This window comes from Acanthochromis polyacanthus, chromosome 14 (genome assembly GCF_021347895.1).
Source record: "Acanthochromis polyacanthus isolate Apoly-LR-REF ecotype Palm Island chromosome 14, KAUST_Apoly_ChrSc, whole genome shotgun sequence".
Classification (NCBI taxonomy): domain Eukaryota; kingdom Metazoa; phylum Chordata; class Actinopteri; family Pomacentridae; genus Acanthochromis; species Acanthochromis polyacanthus.
Window position 1 is genome coordinate 34835824 of NC_067126.1, and position 18346 is coordinate 34854169.

The following is an 18346-nucleotide window of genomic DNA, read 5'->3' on the forward strand; positions in this document are numbered from 1 at the left end:
CTACAAATTCTGTCATGACTGTCATCCATGCTTTTTTTTCATGAAGAAAATCACCCCACTTGGTATTTTTGCAAAGCAGCAGTATACTCTTGCATAATGATGTGATACATCACTAACTGAGGCTGTAGATATATTTGCCAAAGATTCTGCTTTGTTTAATTATTATATGGAAGCAAATCTGGCTATCCTTCATTGCTGTTATGGAATAAAGCTGGCAAACAGTATAGCGAAACAGTAATTTCTCCAACTTCAGCCTCATTTGTATCTGTTTAAATTTTTAAAAATGAGGTTACTAATACTGCTGTAACATGTTAAAAGGGTTCAAACAGCTGCAGCTTTTGAACAAGCGTTATCCAAAAAGCCGTTTTGCATTTACCAGCTTGACTTTGGCTGCAGATTTAATGTGCAACTAAGTATTTGCAGCAGCACAACAGAGTGTTTTTATGAGTTTTTGGACAACAGTGGAGATGTATGATGGAGAAATAATCCGTATCAACGTTTGACTGCACAGACGGTGTGCTTAAGTAGGATCAGCTATTTATCGGCATGACGTTCTATGAGGTTTGCTGACAGACAAAATTAAAATAATATTAACAGACAATACTTAATTATCTATTTGACTTCCCACCTGCCTCTCTGACTCCCCTCTAACCTTTGTCCTTGCAGCATACTTCAGCAGGAAACGAAGGCGGAGGTCAGTCCTTGTCGTCGCCCGGCTCCTGCTTGGAGGACTTCCGCACAACGCCATTCATTGAGTGTAACGGGGCCAAAGGCACATGCCACTACTTTGCCAACAAGTACAGCTTCTGGCTAACCACGCTAGAGCAGTCGTACCAACCTGACCCTGTATCAGAGACGCTCAAAGCAGGCCAGCTCCTGTCACGCATCAGCCGCTGTCAGGTGTGCATGAAGAACTTGTGAAAGACTCGACAGTAACAGAAAGAAGCTGTTCCGCTGACAGGTGGTCTCTGTAACACTCACACTAGTGTCAGGGGAATCTCTCCCTGAGCCACAGAGCTCAGATATGCAATGACTGTTGGGTGCCTTGAGCTTTGAGTTACACTGTAGATAAAACAGGAGGAGCCCCGTAATGAAAACAGCAGCATTATGGGAATCATTTTGTCGTAAATGTGGTTTGGTGCTTATTTTTTTTAACTTATTACCTCAGCTATATTGTCACGTTAACTATCAGAGACTGTCCACTACAGCTGAACCAAAGATGCACATATATATATATATATACATGCACTGCTTCAGTTTAACTAGATGTTTGTATTGTTTAGGGCACACAGCCCAACATAAAGCCACTAACATGCTTGAAGAGCCTCACTAGAGGTCCTGAATAAGTACTGGTTGATACCATTGACAGTATTATCCTGCTTTGACTCCATTGCTCCTACAAAGCCTATTTTTTTATAAAATTACAGCAAGCTGTAAACTTCCTCTACGCATTTATTAACTACTGCAAACTCATCTATCATTATTCTCCATTTATCATATGTTCATAAAATGCACTGATTCCGTTTTTACCTTCTGAATGAACTTGACCCCCTTCTTGAGAGTTTTAAATATTGCTTATCAAATACCAGCCACGTTGCTCTTATTTTCCCTGTGCAAATCCACTAATTATTGACCTGCCCCAAGCTGCCAGCAGGACAGAATGTAAACACTTTGGTTCAGAGGTTCGCCTGTAGCCAATCCAAGCTCTGATCCCGGTTTAGATTAGAGCATTTTACACCATTTAAAAAGTAGGCCAAATGTCCTACTTCACCTTGACACACTTGTTTGGAAATAAACAGATCGATTAGACCAGAAAAATACTGAAAATAACTGTTTTAATTTTAATACAATTACGGTATTTTTCATAATATGCTTTTTTTCCATTGGACTGTAAAGATTAAATGTTGTTTGTTATACTTCTGTGTCACTTTCTTGTCAAATTAGGTTCTCCATTTCACAGAGCAGGCAAACTGCAAAATAAAAATCTTTATTATGACAACATGCTTAAAAATTCAACGAGGGCATTTTACACTCATTAAAAAAAGCTCCAAAAGTGCGAATAAAATACAAAGATCAGTATCACTGCTAGTAACAGAGCATTAAAGTGAAATGTGATTCTTGAAAAACCTTGAAATCCAACTATATTAAACACAGTGCAACATGCCACCCAGCTAGCAATTAGTGCTGTTAAGTGTGTGAAATTGTCAAAGCAAAACAAATACAAAGAGCAGTGATTGACTTCTCGTCTGTTTGGTTTGCACACAGACACATCTTTGGGATTTAAGTGCAGTTTCAGTCGTTAGAGTGGAAGGTTTCAGAGCATAGAGTGACAATGCGATGTGCATTCATCTCCCTTCCGTACAAAGAAATGCTTGAAATTTCTCTAGGCACTATGAACTCTATTTGCTTTTCCTGACCGCCTTCACATCATCAAGAATGTACAAGTATGTGAGTGTTACCAAGTGGTCATTAATGCAGTTAGGTCCCACTCAAACCATAAAGTAGTACCATCACAGTATATACTTGGTGCTCAGACCAACCTGCTGATTGTCCCTGGTTAAAAACGAAGCCTCCTCACTTCTTTAGCCACTAGCAGCAGGCAGATTTGCCCTTCTTGCGGTTTACCCCCCTATAGTCCTCCAGATCCACGGTGGACGACTCCTGGTTCTCGTTTCTCTTCCTCAGGATGGAGGGCAGCACCAGATCAAACAGCGTCTCAAACAGAGCGTCCACGTTGTAGCCAGTCTTGGCGCTCGTCTCGAAACACATTTTCTCTGCTGGCAGGCTGCTCTTTTCGTCCAGGCCCTTGTAGCGCAGTATTCTCCCATAAAGAGCCATGGCGTCCTCGTGTGCTACCTGTTTGTGGAGCATCACGCCAGAGAGGGACTTGGGGGAAGCTGGGGGTGTTGGGCAAGCAGGCAACTCCTGTGGTTCAGTCCTCTCGTCCTCACACTCAGTTTGGTCCTCAGATGGTTTGTCTGAGGCCTGGGGCAGGTGAGCTTTAGAGTCCGTCAGGTCGGCCTTGTTGCCCACTATGGCGTAGATGCAGTCATGGTTAGCGGTGTCAGTCAGGGACAGGAAACGCTCCTCCAGCTCGGCAAGGCTCTGCCAGTTGGTGACGTCGTAAGTGAGGATGACGGCGGCGGCCCCTCGACAGTACATGGAGCCCAAACCGTGGAACTGTTCCCGGCCTGATAAGACAAGAGGGGGGACAGCAGTGTCTGAAAACCAGCTCAACTTTAACCCCAAAAAACAACACAGAATGAAAACAGTGATTCTGTACGAGACAGCAGTCACAGCAGAGAGGTTTTTGTGCAAGACAGTCAGCAGTTTGGACACAGAAACGAGCTTTGTTGTTGAAATATGCAGGATTCTCGAAAGGGCACATTGTGTGAGTAGACTGCAGTGGATGCACGTCCTGGTAATACGCTCAGATATCTGTTAATTAGACCCACCTAGCTGAAACAAATACAGGCTGAAGCATCAGTCCAGTAATACATCTGACATTTATGAAGGTTGTAAACTGTCTTAGGGAGGTGTTGATTCAGTGTCACACAATATATTTAACTCTTTGATGCACAACTTGGGTCAAGAAATGCCCATTTTCCATTGAATATGGGTCATTTTTGAGTTTGTGCTTCAAATGTGACTAATATGAGATTTAAATCATTAAAATTTAACTAAGTTGCCCCCCCCCTTTTTTTTTTTTACATATTCTGCTGAAGCAACAGAAAGAAGAACCCCTCACTAAGCTCTGCTCGTGTTTCTGGAAAATACTGTTGTATGCAAGTTTGGAAAAGACAGGATTACTCGTGAAGAGTCAAGCCTTCCTGTCATAACCCCATCATGTGACTCTTAAGAGGAACAGGGCAGACAGTTTACACAGGGCTTTGAAAGTAAACTCTAGCTGAAAAGGGTACTATCAATGGAAAATGAGCGGCAGGTGGACGGTTTTCGATGTGCGGAGCCAAAAAAAATGACAGACTACAAGAGAACCCGCATATTTGCTATTCTTCCTCTGATTTCTGGCCGGTGCTGACAGATCTGCAACAATAAACATTGAAATGACTAAGCGCTGATCTGGCATTTCTCCACCATAGTGACTGCTGTCACCGAGGTCGTGGGAGCACAGACAGGAAATGGTTTACTGGTGACATGGCCGGGCCTTTCCTTATCCTTGTGGCTCAGCAGCTCAACTTTTGTCAAGTGTGTATTTGCCTGTAACTCATGTTTACACAATGCTGGAATGTAGAGCGGCTCTGGGCTTATTCAGTAACGGTAACTGGATGAATAGCTCATCCTGTCACAGCCAGCGGAAATTCGAACATTACTTAAGTGAAAATGAATTAGGGCTAGTGTATTCAACATTACAGTAAAAATAGCAGATGTTACATGCAAAACAGACATTTTATATTGTTGAAGTTGAATTGATCCGGGTAACATGATGCCTGACTACAGACATAACATTATGACCACCTGCCTGATGTTCTACTGGTCTCCTTTATGCTGCTAAAACACCTCTGACCCAATGGGGCATGGACACAGGACCTCTGGGGATGTCTTGTGGCACAAGTGAATACTGTGGATCCTGTGGGTTTCAAGGTGGGACCTATCTAGATCAGGCTTATCCTGGTACATCCCACAGATGCTCATTAAGATTTGGATCTGGGTGAACACCTTAGCTCTGTCGTGTTCCCTGGGCCACTCCTAATTTTTGCAGTGTTGGGGTGCATTGTCCTGCTGAGGGTGGCAACTGGCATCAAGGACTGCTGTTGCCATGAGGAGTTGAGGGGTTGTTTGACCTATAATGTTTAAGTGGGTGTCAAACTTCTACATGAATGTCAGGACTCCCAGAACATTGCCTTATAGCAAGATGATTGATGTTATTCACTTCACCTGGCTGGTCATAATGTTGCAGCTGATTGATGTAGATTTAACTGAACTCTCCTGCTCCTTGGGAGTGTCTACTAAATAAAAACAGCCCTTTGCACCTTGCTGACTACAACAGATACAGATCATAAACATTAATCTGCATTTAATTGGACCAATAATGGTGTCATGCGCTAAAACAATTATGGCAACAGAAAAATGCAATCTGAAGTAATCAATCAATAATCGGTTCAGTTAGTCAACAGAAACATACAGTCTGTTCCTCATATGCTAAAAAGGCTTCCGTTTTTGGGTGATTTTCTTCTGTGTCTTTGATCTTTATTGCGACAGTTTATGGTTGAATAGGCGAGCAACTTCAAGGTAAGTTCACAGGAGGTTTTCAGGTTAAACAGCTAGGTCAATCAAAGCATGTTTTCCCGCAGTTTTATATATATACAGGTAAAAGCCAGAAAATTAGAATATTTTCATAAACTTGATTTATTTCCGTAATTGCGAACAAAAGGTATAACTTTTACATTATATGTAATCATTGCACGCAGACTGATGCACTTCAAATGTTTATTTATTTAATTTTGATGATCATAGGTGGCAACAAATGAAAATCCGACATTCCGTGGGTCAGAAAATTAGAATATTACCTGAGGCCAATACAAAAACAGGATTTGTAGAAATGTTGGCCAACTGAAAAGTATGAACGTGAAAAATATGAGCATGTACAGTACTCAATACTTGGTTGGAGCTCCTTTTGCCTCAATGACTGCATTAATGCGGCGTGGCATGGAGTCGATCAGTTTCTGGCACTGCTCAGGTGTTATGAGAGCCCAGGTTGCTTTGATAGTGGCCTTCAGCTCTTCTGCATTTTTGGGTCTGGCATTCTGCATCTTCCTCTTAACAATACCCCACAGATTTTCGATGGGGCTAAGGTCGGGCGAGTTGGCTGGCCAATTGAGTACAGAAATATCATGGTCCTTAAACCAGGCACTGGTAGATTTGGCACTGTGTGCAGGCGCCAAGTCCTGTTGGAACATAAAATCCCCACCTCCATAAAGCAGGTCAGCAGCAGGAAGCATGAAGTGCTCTAAAACTTGCTGGTAGACGGCTGCGTTGACCTTGGATCTCAGGAAACAGAGTGGACCGACACCAGCAGATGACATGGCACCCCAAACCATCACTGATGGTGGAAACTTCACACTAGACTTCAGGCAACGTGGATCCTGTGCCTCTCCTGTCCTCCTCCAGACTCTGGGACCTCGATTTCCAAAGGCAATGCAAAATTTGCTTTCATCAGAAAACATAACTTTGGACCACTCAGCTGCAGTCCAGCTCTTTTTTTCCCTTAGCCCAGGTGAGACGCTTTGCGCGCTGTTTCTTGTTCAAAAGAGGCTTGACACGAGGTATGCGGCAGTTGAAACCCATGTCTTTCATGCGTCTCTTGGTGGTGGATTTTGAAGCACTGACTCCTGCAGCAGTCCAGTCCTTGTGAATCTCCCCCACATTTTTGAATGGGTTTTTTTTCACAATCTTCACCAGGGCGCGGTGATCCCTGTCGCTTGTACACTTTTTCCTACCACAGTTTTTCCTACCCTTTGCCTCTCCATTAATGTGTTTGGACACAGAGCTTTGAGAACAGCCAACCTTTTCAGCAATAACCTTTTGAGTCTTGCCCTCCTTGTGCAATGTGTCAATGGTTGCCTTTTGGACAGCTGTCAAATCTGAAGTCTTCCCCATGTTTGTGTAAGCTTCAGAACTGGACTGAGAGACCATTTAAAGCCCTTTGCAGGTGTTTTGAGTTAATCAGCTGGTTAGTGGGTGGCACCAGGTGTCTTAAAACTTGACCCATTTCACAATATTCTAATTTTCTGACCCACGGAATGTCGGATTTTCATTTGTTGCCACCTATGATCATCAAAATTAAATAAATAAACATTTGAAGTGCATCAGTCTGCGTGCAATGATTACATATAATGTAAAAGTTATACCTTTTGTTCGCAATTACGGAAATAAATCAAGTTTATGAAAATATTCTAATTTTCTGGCTTTTACCTGTATATATATATATATATATATATAAACAGTGGTGGAAAAAAGTTTTCAGATACCTCGTACATTTGCATGTATATTGCATTAATAATCACTTTTAGATCTTCAAGTGTGATTTCTTTCAGTACAATCACAGCCATAATACTAAACAAATCCCAAAAAAAAAAATAACATTAAAAACTTAAAATTAACTGGTTCCATAAAAATAAAACATTTTGAGTATTGGGTTATTTTGGTAGAATTTAGTTTTGTTACTTTTTCTTGCAAACAATAACCAAAAAAATATATAATTTGTGTTTTCAAAGGTGCATTCTGAGACAGATAATGTCAAACTGGAATTTTACATCTTTTATCAGATATCCAGCAGCGTGTCTGAAGCCTCTACCTAACAAATAATAAAGATAAATCAGTAAGAATAAGAAAAACAGGATCAAGTACTTGCGGGCATTTTTTGCTGAAGTACACGCTTGACACAAGTCCCCAATTGAGCAACACAGCACAGGACGGGGCACGTAGTGATTTTACGACATGTTTTCAGGAAGCAGAAAACACAACGGGGAACTAATATTTGGTTAACATTTTGAATAAAATCGGATTTAGGCCACTGCATAACAACAAACAAAGCTTTAAAGTGTTTGCTCAGGAGGGATTTTTCGATGTGTAGGGGTTTATTTTCTGTCAGCACACTAAGATTCACACTTTAACAGAGTTTGTGTAACTTTTAACGGATTTAGCAAGTAACCAAAACTGGAGCAAACTGGTCCCTTCATTTATTCATACACATATCCTTCTTTCAGATTAGGAAATGCATAGCTAAAGAATGAAACATTAGTGTCAAACTTTTAATGCAAATTACTAGGAAAAAAGAAAGAGTAGATGCTAGAAACTGCATATATATGTAAAACTGGCATTTGCTTATTTATTGCTGATTATCACAGCAAAAACTGCTCTATTTTTTAAATATAGTCCATGCAATTGGCTGACAAATCTAAATTTTAAAGTCTCTTCTTACATTTGCTCGACAGACATTAATTATGCTTGACATACTGGCTTATTTGCAATTTAAATATGTGAAATATGTGCCTTTTGAATACAAGATTAAAGTTCAACATTAGTGTAAACGCTGAATTTGATCCCAAATGGAGCAAATAAACTGTACATGTTTGTAATCTGCTCCTATATTGACATATTTAAATAATCAATCATCTTAACAGTCTTTGAAAGGTGGTTGTGATTGATTATAGACATTTAAAAGCTGCTTTTGGGGCTGTTTGTGTCTTAATACGAAGTTGTTTTAATTTTGTTTGACCTAAAAAATTTCATTCTGCAAGATTTCACACAACAGGCTCCGGTTGAGCTCTGTAAATGTTTGTTTTTTGAGGTTAAAAAAAACGAGCAGAGGAAAGTTGTCATAAGCAGCAGACGGAGCGGTCACATGCCGCTGATTGCCTCAGGTGGTGGGATCACGCGTTATCAGGTAAACACGCACGACAAACCGCACAAAGGAGGCGAAAACAAACCAAACAAACACATGAGGGTCGTATTACCGGCCGTGTCCCATATTGAGATGTTGTAGGGTCCCCACTGTTTGAGGAAAAACGCCCCTCCGACGGTGCTGACGGTCTCCTTGAACTTCCTCTCCATGTACCGGTGGAGCAGCGACGTCTTCCCCACGTTCATGTCCCCCAGTAGGACCAACTTCACGTCGGGCTTCTTCATCTTGGACACGTCGGGCATGATGCTGCTTCTGGTTCCCGGCTTTATTATAAGTACTAGTTTTATTATTATTATTTCTCTATACCGCCGCCTCGCTCGTAGAAGTCATTTCAGGCTGCTGGTGAAGTCCTTCGTCAAAACGGGGATTTGTGGATGAAAGTTCACGAGAGACAACGTGAACCTCCGACTTTGGCTCATTCTCAACCCCGCTGGTTAAAGTCTGAACTTCAAAAAGTAACTGAGGTGAATCAGGAAGTGTGAGAAGAGCTGAAGGCGGCTGAAGCTTTTTGACCCTCGGTGCTGCCTGTCAGGCTAAGGATCAGCGCTGCACCGTTCACGTTGACACAGGAGAACAGTTCCGGCTTCATGGTTCCGTTAAAGTGGCGGAATTTATACTTATCCACACGTAGCTCAGTGTTATGTTAATTTTAATGCAATATTTTTCAATATTTGTCATTCGCACAATATTAGAGAACACACCAAGTCATGTATAATAGACTTAGACAGACTTTATTAATCTCCAGAGGGAATATATGATAGAATAGAATAGAATAGAATAGAATAGAATAGAATGGCTGTGTTGTGACAGCAGCTGGGTATTCAACAAGGGGGTAAACAATAAGACAACACAGAATATTAGGGTCAGGTTTAAAGTGTAGGTAAAATAAAATCAAAATATAGAAAATATAATATAGAAAAACATACAGTATACAAAAGTGATACAGAAATGTGCAAATGAACCGAATGTGCAATGAGAGTGTGCTTAGATGTGCAAATGGCATAATTCGGGACAGATGTGTTTACAGATGTAATGAATGACGTTAGAATGTAAAGTGTGTCCACTATATACAGTGGTTTAATCCATAATAATGCAATAAAAAGTTGACATTTCTGAGAGAAATATCAACAAGTGGATGTTTTTGATTGCTCTCAGTAGTTGTTAATGGTCCTATTTTTTTTAAAGAAATATGTTTATTTTATTTTATACTTTGATTCTTTTAATCATTTTCTTGTTTTGCCTTTTTCAATATGTTTTATTCTCTTTAACACGATTGTTTTTTGCATTCCTTTGTTGCTACCTGACTGTTAACATTTTCAGCACCTTGGTCAGCTCAGGTTGTTTTAAAATATGCTATCATATCATGTCATGTCATATCATATATCATATCATATCTAAAGACTCCAGGTAGCACAATTATAAGCACAGACTGATCCACTGTGCTTATAATTGTGCTACTTGAGAAGCACATATGGATCATACTGTTGTCTGATGTTGCAGCAGGTATTTAATAAACTCAGAGGAAATGCCATGATGCTGTGCCGCTTTCTCGTTATGATACAGGAATCTTTAACAAATCTGTGGATACAGACTATAAGCCACATCACTACCTCAATATAATGAGGTGGTTCTCGTGTCATTTCTGACCTTCTCTGAAAATTTCATCCAAATCTGTTGTTTCGTTTTTGAGTAATGTGCACAGACAGACAGACAGACACATGCAGACACATAACTCCTTGGTGGAGTAATTCTACTTTAAATTGTTTCTCCAAATCAAAAACAATTTCAATGCTGTGTTTGTCATCAATTGAAATCACAAATCAGAGCCGTAAGATATTCTGCTGGCTGTAAAATATGATTACTCACAATCATGCAAACACTACTGGGCCAGAGGTATTTACACCGAGAGGCTACTAAAGGTAGTGCAGCTTTAATGTTCTACCGGGTCGCCTGTGTGGCGGCAGGTTGACCGTTGGCACAGTTCTGTTTGGATGTAGGAGTGTCCGAGGCAGCTCTGAAGGCATCATCTGCTGTTTCTTCCTGGTTTGCAGTACAGGTTGGGAAGCCTCATGATCAGGACTGTTTGTGTGCAGATCTCAGCGCTGAAACGCAGCTCTCGTTACGGTAAGAAGGAGGCTCGGTGGTGGGGAAGATCCGCAGACAGAACACACAGCAGCATGCCCGAACACATTCAGACGCTGTCCTTTTGCTCGGTGACAGTCGCTCTGTCGGTTGTGATCGCGCTGCTCGGTTTGAGCGGCAAAGGTAAAGTGGAGGAAGTGTAATGATTCTGTATTTTGTTGTTAAATTAGATGTAACGTTAGCTGCTACGATAAAAAAAAGCGACCCGGAGTCTCGTCCATGCTGGCCGGGCGGCTGTTAGCTAGCAGGGCCGCTAGGACCCCGCAGACACCGAAGCACACACGGGGCGGAGAAAGGTGAAGGTAACCTCAGAGGACTGATCAGAGGTCAGTTTGGAAAATTCCCCCAGCAAAGATGAAGGATGTAAGAGCGGTTTGGGAAGCCGATTCCGGGTCGGTTTATCCCTAAAGCTACGCATTTTGATACCGACGTTGACAGGATAAACATAGACGGCTAGGTGTCAGCTAGCATACTCAGAGTTGACCTGTGCACCTTATTGTAATGATCCGCAAGTTTGAGACTGTTCCCGTCACCCACACGAGTCCTTTTAGGTTGCTTCCATGGCAGTTTGTTTGGGATAGCGGCTCTCTGCGGCTCTGATGATCCGGAGCAGACGTCCATCATAATCCGCAGCGTCAACATCCGAGTCCCGCTCCTCGGGGTGGAGGTTACCGCCGACACACCGGCCTCATCGGATCCGCTATGCAAGTAAACACAACGAGGGGCTTCCTGTGGTCGGACGTGGAGACCAGGACCTTGCTGAACATTTGGGGGGAGCAGGACATCCAAACGGCTCTGGATGGAAACTTCAGGAACAGCTTCGTGTACCGCGACGTTTCCCGGCGGCTCGGAGCGATGGGCTTCGAGAGGACGCCGGAGCAGTGCAGGGTGAGGATCAAGAGCCTCAAGAGACAGTACCTGTTGGCCAAGGAGGGCAATCTGCGCAACAACGGGCAGTACCACAAGATCTGCAAGTTTTACGACACCATGGAGAGGATTCTGAGCAACCGACCGGCTCTGGACCCGCAGGAGTTAATAGACGGCGGGGCTGGAGGGGAGGAGGAGGCCGGGGATGGTCTGGAGGAGGATGGAGAAGACGTCCAGGATGGTTACTCTGAGGGCACAGGGGAGTGTCCTTATCCTGCTGAGACTGAAGTGAAGCTGGAATACCCAACTGTCCCCATCCCCATCCCTGTTAAAGTGACAGTGGGCAATAATAGTAAGTGCTCCATCCTCGCCATCCTCATTCATTCTGTGTTATACAGCTGAGGTGCATCCCATAATGTGTCATCCTTCTCCCCTTTAGGTACGTCAGTAAGATCACATAACACCAACCACTCAGCCGGTAACTTGTCAGCCAGGGCACCTAAGCGGGCCAGGAAGAGGCGAGCTAACTTCCCCATGGAAAAACTCATGGAGCAGTTCCTGGAGCAGAGCGCCCAGGCCGAGGACAACTTCTACCGGATGGAGGAGCAGCGTTTGCAGGCCGAAGACCACCGTCGTGAAGCTGAACACGCCAGAGAGCTGCACATGCTGCAGATGCTCGGCCAGATGTTCTCCAGCATCTCCTCCGCCAGGCCCAGCTCTGCAGCCGCCCCGTCTAAGCCGCCCACCCGGCCTCCGGTCATCTCCAGCACCTCCCCATCCTGCACACGTGGCCCGGCCGCTCACCTCAGACGGCCCTCACCCCAGACAGACTGTTTCACCCAACAGAGTCAGCCGTTGGGCACAGACCCTAAGGCTTTAGGTATTAGTTCCGGTGTCATGTGTGAAGGGAAAGTTTAAGGCGGATCGACTGTAATTATTATCCTCACTTTAAGTTTTGTTTTAACTTTTTTGTCATCTTGTGTCTGACACCAACTCAGCCTGAACTCCACAATTCCAAACTCTCACTTTATCTGCTTCCTCAGTGTTTGATCGCTACTACAGTTTGGGCTCCACGTCACACAGAGGCATGGACGAGGACATCCTCTCGCTGGTAAAGAGCACAGTCCCTCCTCTGACATCGAAAAAGCACAAGGGGCAAGATGGACGTATTGGGATCATTGGAGGATGCCGAGAGTATATCTCATAAACCTGCATCATTTCAAACATCATTCACTAAACAGTAATTTAATCTGCTAGTGTAGAACCTTTTCCCTAATTTATTTTCATCTCCCTCCCTTTAAGGTATACTGGAGCTCCATACTTTGCCGCCATCTCTGCATTGAAAGTGGTAAGCGATCGTTCTGGTAATTGATTTTGTCCTCTCAGAATTGATCTTTTTGGTTGAAGTACGGCTTCGATACAGTGGTGATGTCTTTTTCTCTTCCACCAGGGGGCCGACTTGTCTCACGTGTTCTGCACCAAAGACGCTGCAACTGTCATCAAGTCATACAGCCCTGAACTTATAGTTCATCCAGTTCTGTAAGTACACATACGCAAGCCACTGTTTTATAGTAAACTAGTCTTCTGTTGTGTTTTTTTCTCTGACTTTCCACTACCAGAGTTGTTGCAAATGAGTTATAATTTTATAATAAAACTCAAAAGCCAATGCAAGTTGAACTGTAGTGCTATATAAGGTCAGCTTTCGTTGCTGTCTATAGACTTCTCGTTTTATATTGAAGGTTAGAAGCTGTTATGATGGTTTGGATGTTTTCTCGGTGGAGAATCTAGTCTATTTTTGCTTCATGAAAAATAGTAATCCTGACTGTGCACAGATGGGAAGTTCTATCAGAGTTCTGAATGTTGGTTTTGGTGTTAGACTTAACAAAGTTCCTGTCCTGAAAATCAATATTACTGTTGAGTCAGAAGGTGCTGCTTACTCTGCTGCATCTGAAGCCGACAAAAAGCCACCATGAAGCTGTTGTAGCAAGCCAGAAGCACACTGTTCATCCATTATGCTTACAGAAAGCATAATTCGGATTGAAAACCTTTGATTTTGTGAGTCATTTTGTAGATGCAAGCTTCATAGCTGGGTCAATGTGTAATTGAGGGATTTTTGAAGTCCATGGGATATATCTTGCATGCATTTTTATTTAAAGTGACAAAAAATAATGCTTTTCATGCTCATTATGATTATGTCTTTACAAATTCCATCATTATTTAGTATGGAAACAATCATTTTTAAAATGACTGGATATTACTAAAATATACTACTCAATAACCATCCAAATTTAATAACAACCACCTTTTAATTAGCTAAAAAGGGGGTGTTGGCCACTAACATGCTGCTTTGTCACTGCAGAAAAAGCACAGGTACCTGATAGCCTTAATGTCAGCCGCATTCCATTTAGGTGAGCCGGTTCCAGAGTTCTTCAGAATGAGCCATTATGAACTTGTCACAGCAGGAGAACAGCTCAGTTTTATCGTTTGTCTTCATGCAAATGGTCCAGCGTTCTTGGACCCTGAACCTTCACACAGAAACTGAACGTGTTATTGTGTTATTGATGATACGTACAACTAACTAGAAGTAATGCACATGGGCCGTAATGAGAGTTCTATGTTCAGCTCTTGGTTGAAGCGTGTTAAATCAACTGTGAGGTCATTTTGGAGGCTGTAGTTTTTGATGCTGCTGAATTGCATTGCATTCAACTTTTAGAAAGGACAAGCTTTTGTAATTTTTTGTCTCAACCACCATTATTAGGGAAGGCGAAAGGAGAGACAAACTACATCATCCAGAATGATGACGGAGCTGAAATAGCACTAATATAACCAACAAAAGTAAATAAGAATGCAACATTCATAAAGGCAGGCTTTGTTGCACTACTATTGTGTTATACCCTGTTTATTTTATTTAGGTGTTTTATCGATATATGCTTCTAACAAAGAGATTGTCAAACTTATATATTTTGAAAATAGTGATGTACAAATATCATATACTGCTAACAATAGCTCGGATAAAATCTGATTCAGATTTTGGCTCATATTCATACAACTAATCTGAGCTACAGTCGCATGTACAGAGCCTTCCTTTTAATTATGGTTCTCCACTTTGTGTTGTGATGCAAAACTTCATTCCACTTTTTTAATGTTTAAAGGCCAGAATTGTTTTAATGAAGAAACAGACATTTAGTTGAGTGCATTCAAACATGATTAACATGCGTGTGTGTCTATCTGTGTGTGTCTTTATTTGTGTGTGTGTGTGTGTGTGTGTCAAGGGACAGCCCTAATGCAGTGGAAGAAATAGAAAAATGGCTCCCAAGACTGCATGGCCTTGTGGTGGGACCAGGTCTAGGGAGAGAAGATTTGTTACTGAAAACAGCCAAGGCATGTGAGATATGTATTACCGCTCCCTTGTATATTTTTAGTTCTTTTGGTGAGGTATTTGTACATAAGCACAATACTGTACTAGTCATATTTTCAACACTTGTTAGATAAAATACACTGATTTGTTTAGGTTTCATGTCTTTGTAACTCTCTGAAACAGGGCTTCTGTAAAGTAGCAAACTCATGTTTACTAGTCCTGTAGACCTGAGATGGTATCAAAGAAATGAGAGACTGATTACATGCTGTTGATTCCAGTTTAGTGTGAAAGAAAGACAACTAAGGCAACATTTTGAGCTTTGAATATTAAAAAATAGACACTAAAGAGAATTTGTGTTGGGAAAATAGCAGAGTACAGGTGAAACTGTGCATATAGACTTAATTGAAGTGCAGCCTAAAGAGAACACTCCAGTGTGTTTGGGAGATCTTCATCATCTTGATATGTATTTTTCTGTGAGTACCTTTTAAATTGTGCGTTATGTCACGATGACACTGTACTCTCTCTTTTAGGAGGTGATTGAGAAGTCCAAAGCCAGAGACATCCCCATCGTCATTGATGCAGTAAGTCTCGATAAAATCAAGTTGCAGCTGCTGACCAGATGAACTTTTATTTGTGCAGTCATACAGTGTGTGTTGTCTGGACGTTTCCGATAGGACGGATTATGGCTAGTTACACAGCAGCCATCTGTTATTCAAGGGTACCAGAAGGGCATCCTTACACCGAATTTCATGGAGTTCACAAGACTATACGAGGCACTGGTGGGTCTCAATCATTCACCAAATGATGCCATATGGAATATGATCGTTTGTGCTAATGTTTGTGTGTCTTAATGTTGTCTGTGTGTTGTTGTTCCAGCACCATGAGCCCATGGACAGCAGTGATTACCAACGCAGCGTCTTGCAGCTCAGTGTGGCTATGGGCAACCTCACTCTGGTGCTAAAAGGAGAGCAGGATCTCATTACAGACGGAAATAAGGGTTGGTGTCACACACAACTTTGCAAGCAAACATACACTACTTATATCTTCATTTGTGGCCTTATGTTATATGCCATTGCTTCTAGTGTATTCATGCAGTTTGGAGGGCAGTGGGAGAAGATGCGGTGGACAGGGTGATCTCCTCTCTGGATCCATGGGAGTGCTGGCACACTGGGCCCATGCTGCTTCCACAGCAGGAATGATCCGAAGGTGAACACACAATTGGCTGTTTGTGCATTGTGGTTTAAATGTGGCATAGATCAGGCTTCTGTAGGAATCGACAGATAACATTTAAGATATCTGAATACATTTGTATGGCTATATAGAATGCAAATTTATTGTTCTATAATGAACTATGAAAGATGATATGCTCTACGGTTATTCATCATGTACATGTGATTTTATATTTGCATTTTAGTCAGCACTTCTCAATTGTATATCACAATAATTTCTATGAATGTAGTATTTGCAGTATGTAGAGGTTCTAGTCGTGAAAACATCAAATACTGTGACCTGGAAGCAGACAAGTTACTGAGAATTGATGAAAAAATATGAGCATTTAATTAAAGGTCATGTAGGTTTTTAATTAATTGCAGCTCATTCTGAGTTGATGAGCGTCTGTGTGGGCAGTAGTGACAGTGTTTTCTGCATGTCTGATGGTAAACAGCCTCCTGTTCAAAGCACTTTTGTTTCAACAGTATTTTAGTTTTATAGGTCTACTGGGTCTCCTGACAACCTGCCGACAGACACATTTAAACCCAACATTAGTGCCTACAGCAGTCAAGAGTCTAGGTTTAGGACTTTTAATTGCATCATTTGAAGACTTTCTAACTTGCTTCAATTTTCAAGACTTTTGACAATCACCAGATGTGCAAAATGTAGCACTTTTAAAGGGAAACAGCATTGTTTTCACACGTTTAAATGTAACATCACCTACAGAATGCTTAGACTTATCATAATATAAGTCATTTTCCAAAAATCTTCCTTGTCTTGTGTGATGAACGCAAAAACACCAGTGTAGTGTCGTATTACATATAAATATCCATACGTTTTATATGTGTCTTTCAGCATGAATCCGTCAGTGGTTGCAGCGTTCGGTGCCTGTTCCCTCACCAGACAGTGCAACAGTCAGGCGTTCCAGCGGCATGGCAGGTCCACCACCACCACAGACATGATCCAGGAGATCGGCTCAGCCTTCAAAAAGCTCTTTGAAAGCTGAAAAAAAATCAAAATTGTCGTATGAAGCTATAAATGCCTAAATTTGCATTCTTAGCATAGCCTTTTGGGTGGGCTAGAGGAATGTGTTCTCATTAAGCTCAGTCTGAATGAAGGCCTTGAGCTTGGACTGTCCCTTCAAACAAAAAAACGCTCAAAATGTGGCACAAAAAATACACACTGACATATTGTTAGATGTGTATTAAATGAAAAGCTATGGAAATAACTGTTAGGCCAGGTTAAGCACTTTTTTCTGCCTCTTCCTTTGTGATTCTTGATGCACTTTCTTGTTCATATCCCTCTTCATTATCCACTGAGATGACTGTCATCCTGTCACCTAATTTAGTTTGGATTATCTGTTGACTTCACATATACAGCTCATTCAAAAGATAATGGTGACTCAAAAAATGTTTCAGTCATCTAGTGTACATTTTGATATTTTTGCAGTTTCCATACATTATATTCTAAGACATAATTTATTACAAGATGCAAAAACATGCTACAATTATTTAACCACAGTGATAAAAATCACAAATTTAGAAGGCCCATTGTGTGGGACTTTGTTAAACGACAACAGCAGGTGGTCTAATAATTATTTCCAAAGCCACATGAAGAAAAGCAACAACGTGTAGATTACATTCACCAAACATGTTGAGGTATCGAGATTCTTCACAGCCCACCAAAGAGACTGAGATAAATGGAGTCACACTAAACCAGTATAAATCTGTTTGAATTTTGAAATAAAGAATAAATGAAACATTGTGTGAGTAACTTTTTTAACACAGTTCTTGAAAGCGGTCTACTTTCAGGTCATGGTAGTACATCTTTGTAGCCTCTGGATGGCAATATTGACTATTAGCATGGAAACGCAGCACAGTCACATTTCTTGCTGCAGTCAGGGAGACACCATGTGCCAAACAACAGGGATTCCTGCTTGTGTATCACAGCGCGATAGTCGTAAACTGCAACTCTTGTTTCAAATGAATTGCAAAAGGCAGCAAAGAGTTAAATAAGGAAGGCAGACAATTCAGTTGGGAGGAGGTGCTCATTTTAGTGGCATGAAATGTTAAAAAGAAAATGTGTTTTACCGAGGTTAAAAAAAGAGTAAAATATGTACAATTTATGGGATATATTAGTGCTATGATGTCTGTCTCTGTGTGCCTCTATCATTAGGTAATGAGTTCAGAGAGTCATAGAGCTAATTTACTGAATTTCCTTTGTGTTGATCTTTTAATTTTATTTCCGATTATTATATACAATAAATATATATCTGCTTCCAGAGTTGTCCCTGTGTATTGCCTCTTTCCAACCTTTCAGACTGTGTTGATTGAGATCTAGACACC

The 18346-nt window shown here is 41.5% G+C and overlaps 3 protein-coding genes across 5 annotated transcripts in view; 2 read left to right on the forward strand and 1 right to left on the reverse strand.

Annotated features, from left to right (window-relative positions):
- LOC110952330 (collagen alpha-2(IV) chain) overlaps positions 1 to 1916 on the forward strand; it is a 72240-nt gene extending 70324 nt beyond the window's left edge. Inside the window, 1 exon segment of the mRNA XM_051959453.1 lies at positions 667 to 1916. Coding sequence (XP_051815413.1) covers positions 667 to 921 — 255 coding nt within the window. The 3' untranslated portion in view covers positions 922 to 1916.
- Positions 1917 to 1971: 55 nt separating this feature from the next.
- Positions 1972 to 10360, reverse strand: rab20 (RAB20, member RAS oncogene family). Its single transcript, XM_022195840.2, has 2 exons — positions 8478 to 10360; positions 1972 to 3191 (listed from the first exon to the last, which is right to left on the reverse strand). Exons 1-2 carry the CDS (start codon positions 8665 to 8667, stop codon positions 2590 to 2592), a joined length of 792 nt encoding a protein of 263 aa, XP_022051532.1. The 5' UTR covers positions 8668 to 10360; the 3' UTR covers positions 1972 to 2589.
- On the forward strand, positions 10360 to 17760 carry naxd (NAD(P)HX dehydratase). 3 transcript variants are annotated; one of them, XM_022195837.2, is made up of 11 exons: positions 10713 to 11786; positions 11874 to 12314; positions 12478 to 12628; positions 12737 to 12782; positions 12885 to 12973; positions 14707 to 14815; positions 15323 to 15373; positions 15467 to 15571; positions 15669 to 15789; positions 15875 to 15998; positions 16857 to 17760. In XM_022195837.2, exons 1-11 carry the CDS (start codon positions 11270 to 11272, stop codon positions 17005 to 17007), a joined length of 1905 nt encoding a protein of 634 aa, XP_022051529.1. In that variant the 5' UTR covers positions 10713 to 11269; the 3' UTR covers positions 17008 to 17760. The 3 variants fall into 3 exon arrangements, with proteins under 3 accessions (XP_022051530.2, XP_022051531.1, XP_022051529.1); XM_022195838.2 differs by lacking the exons at positions 10713 to 11786; positions 11874 to 12314 and adding an exon at positions 10360 to 10690; XM_022195839.2 differs by lacking the exons at positions 10713 to 11786; positions 11874 to 12314 and adding an exon at positions 10360 to 10549.
- The last annotated feature ends 586 nt before the right edge of the window (positions 17761 to 18346 follow it).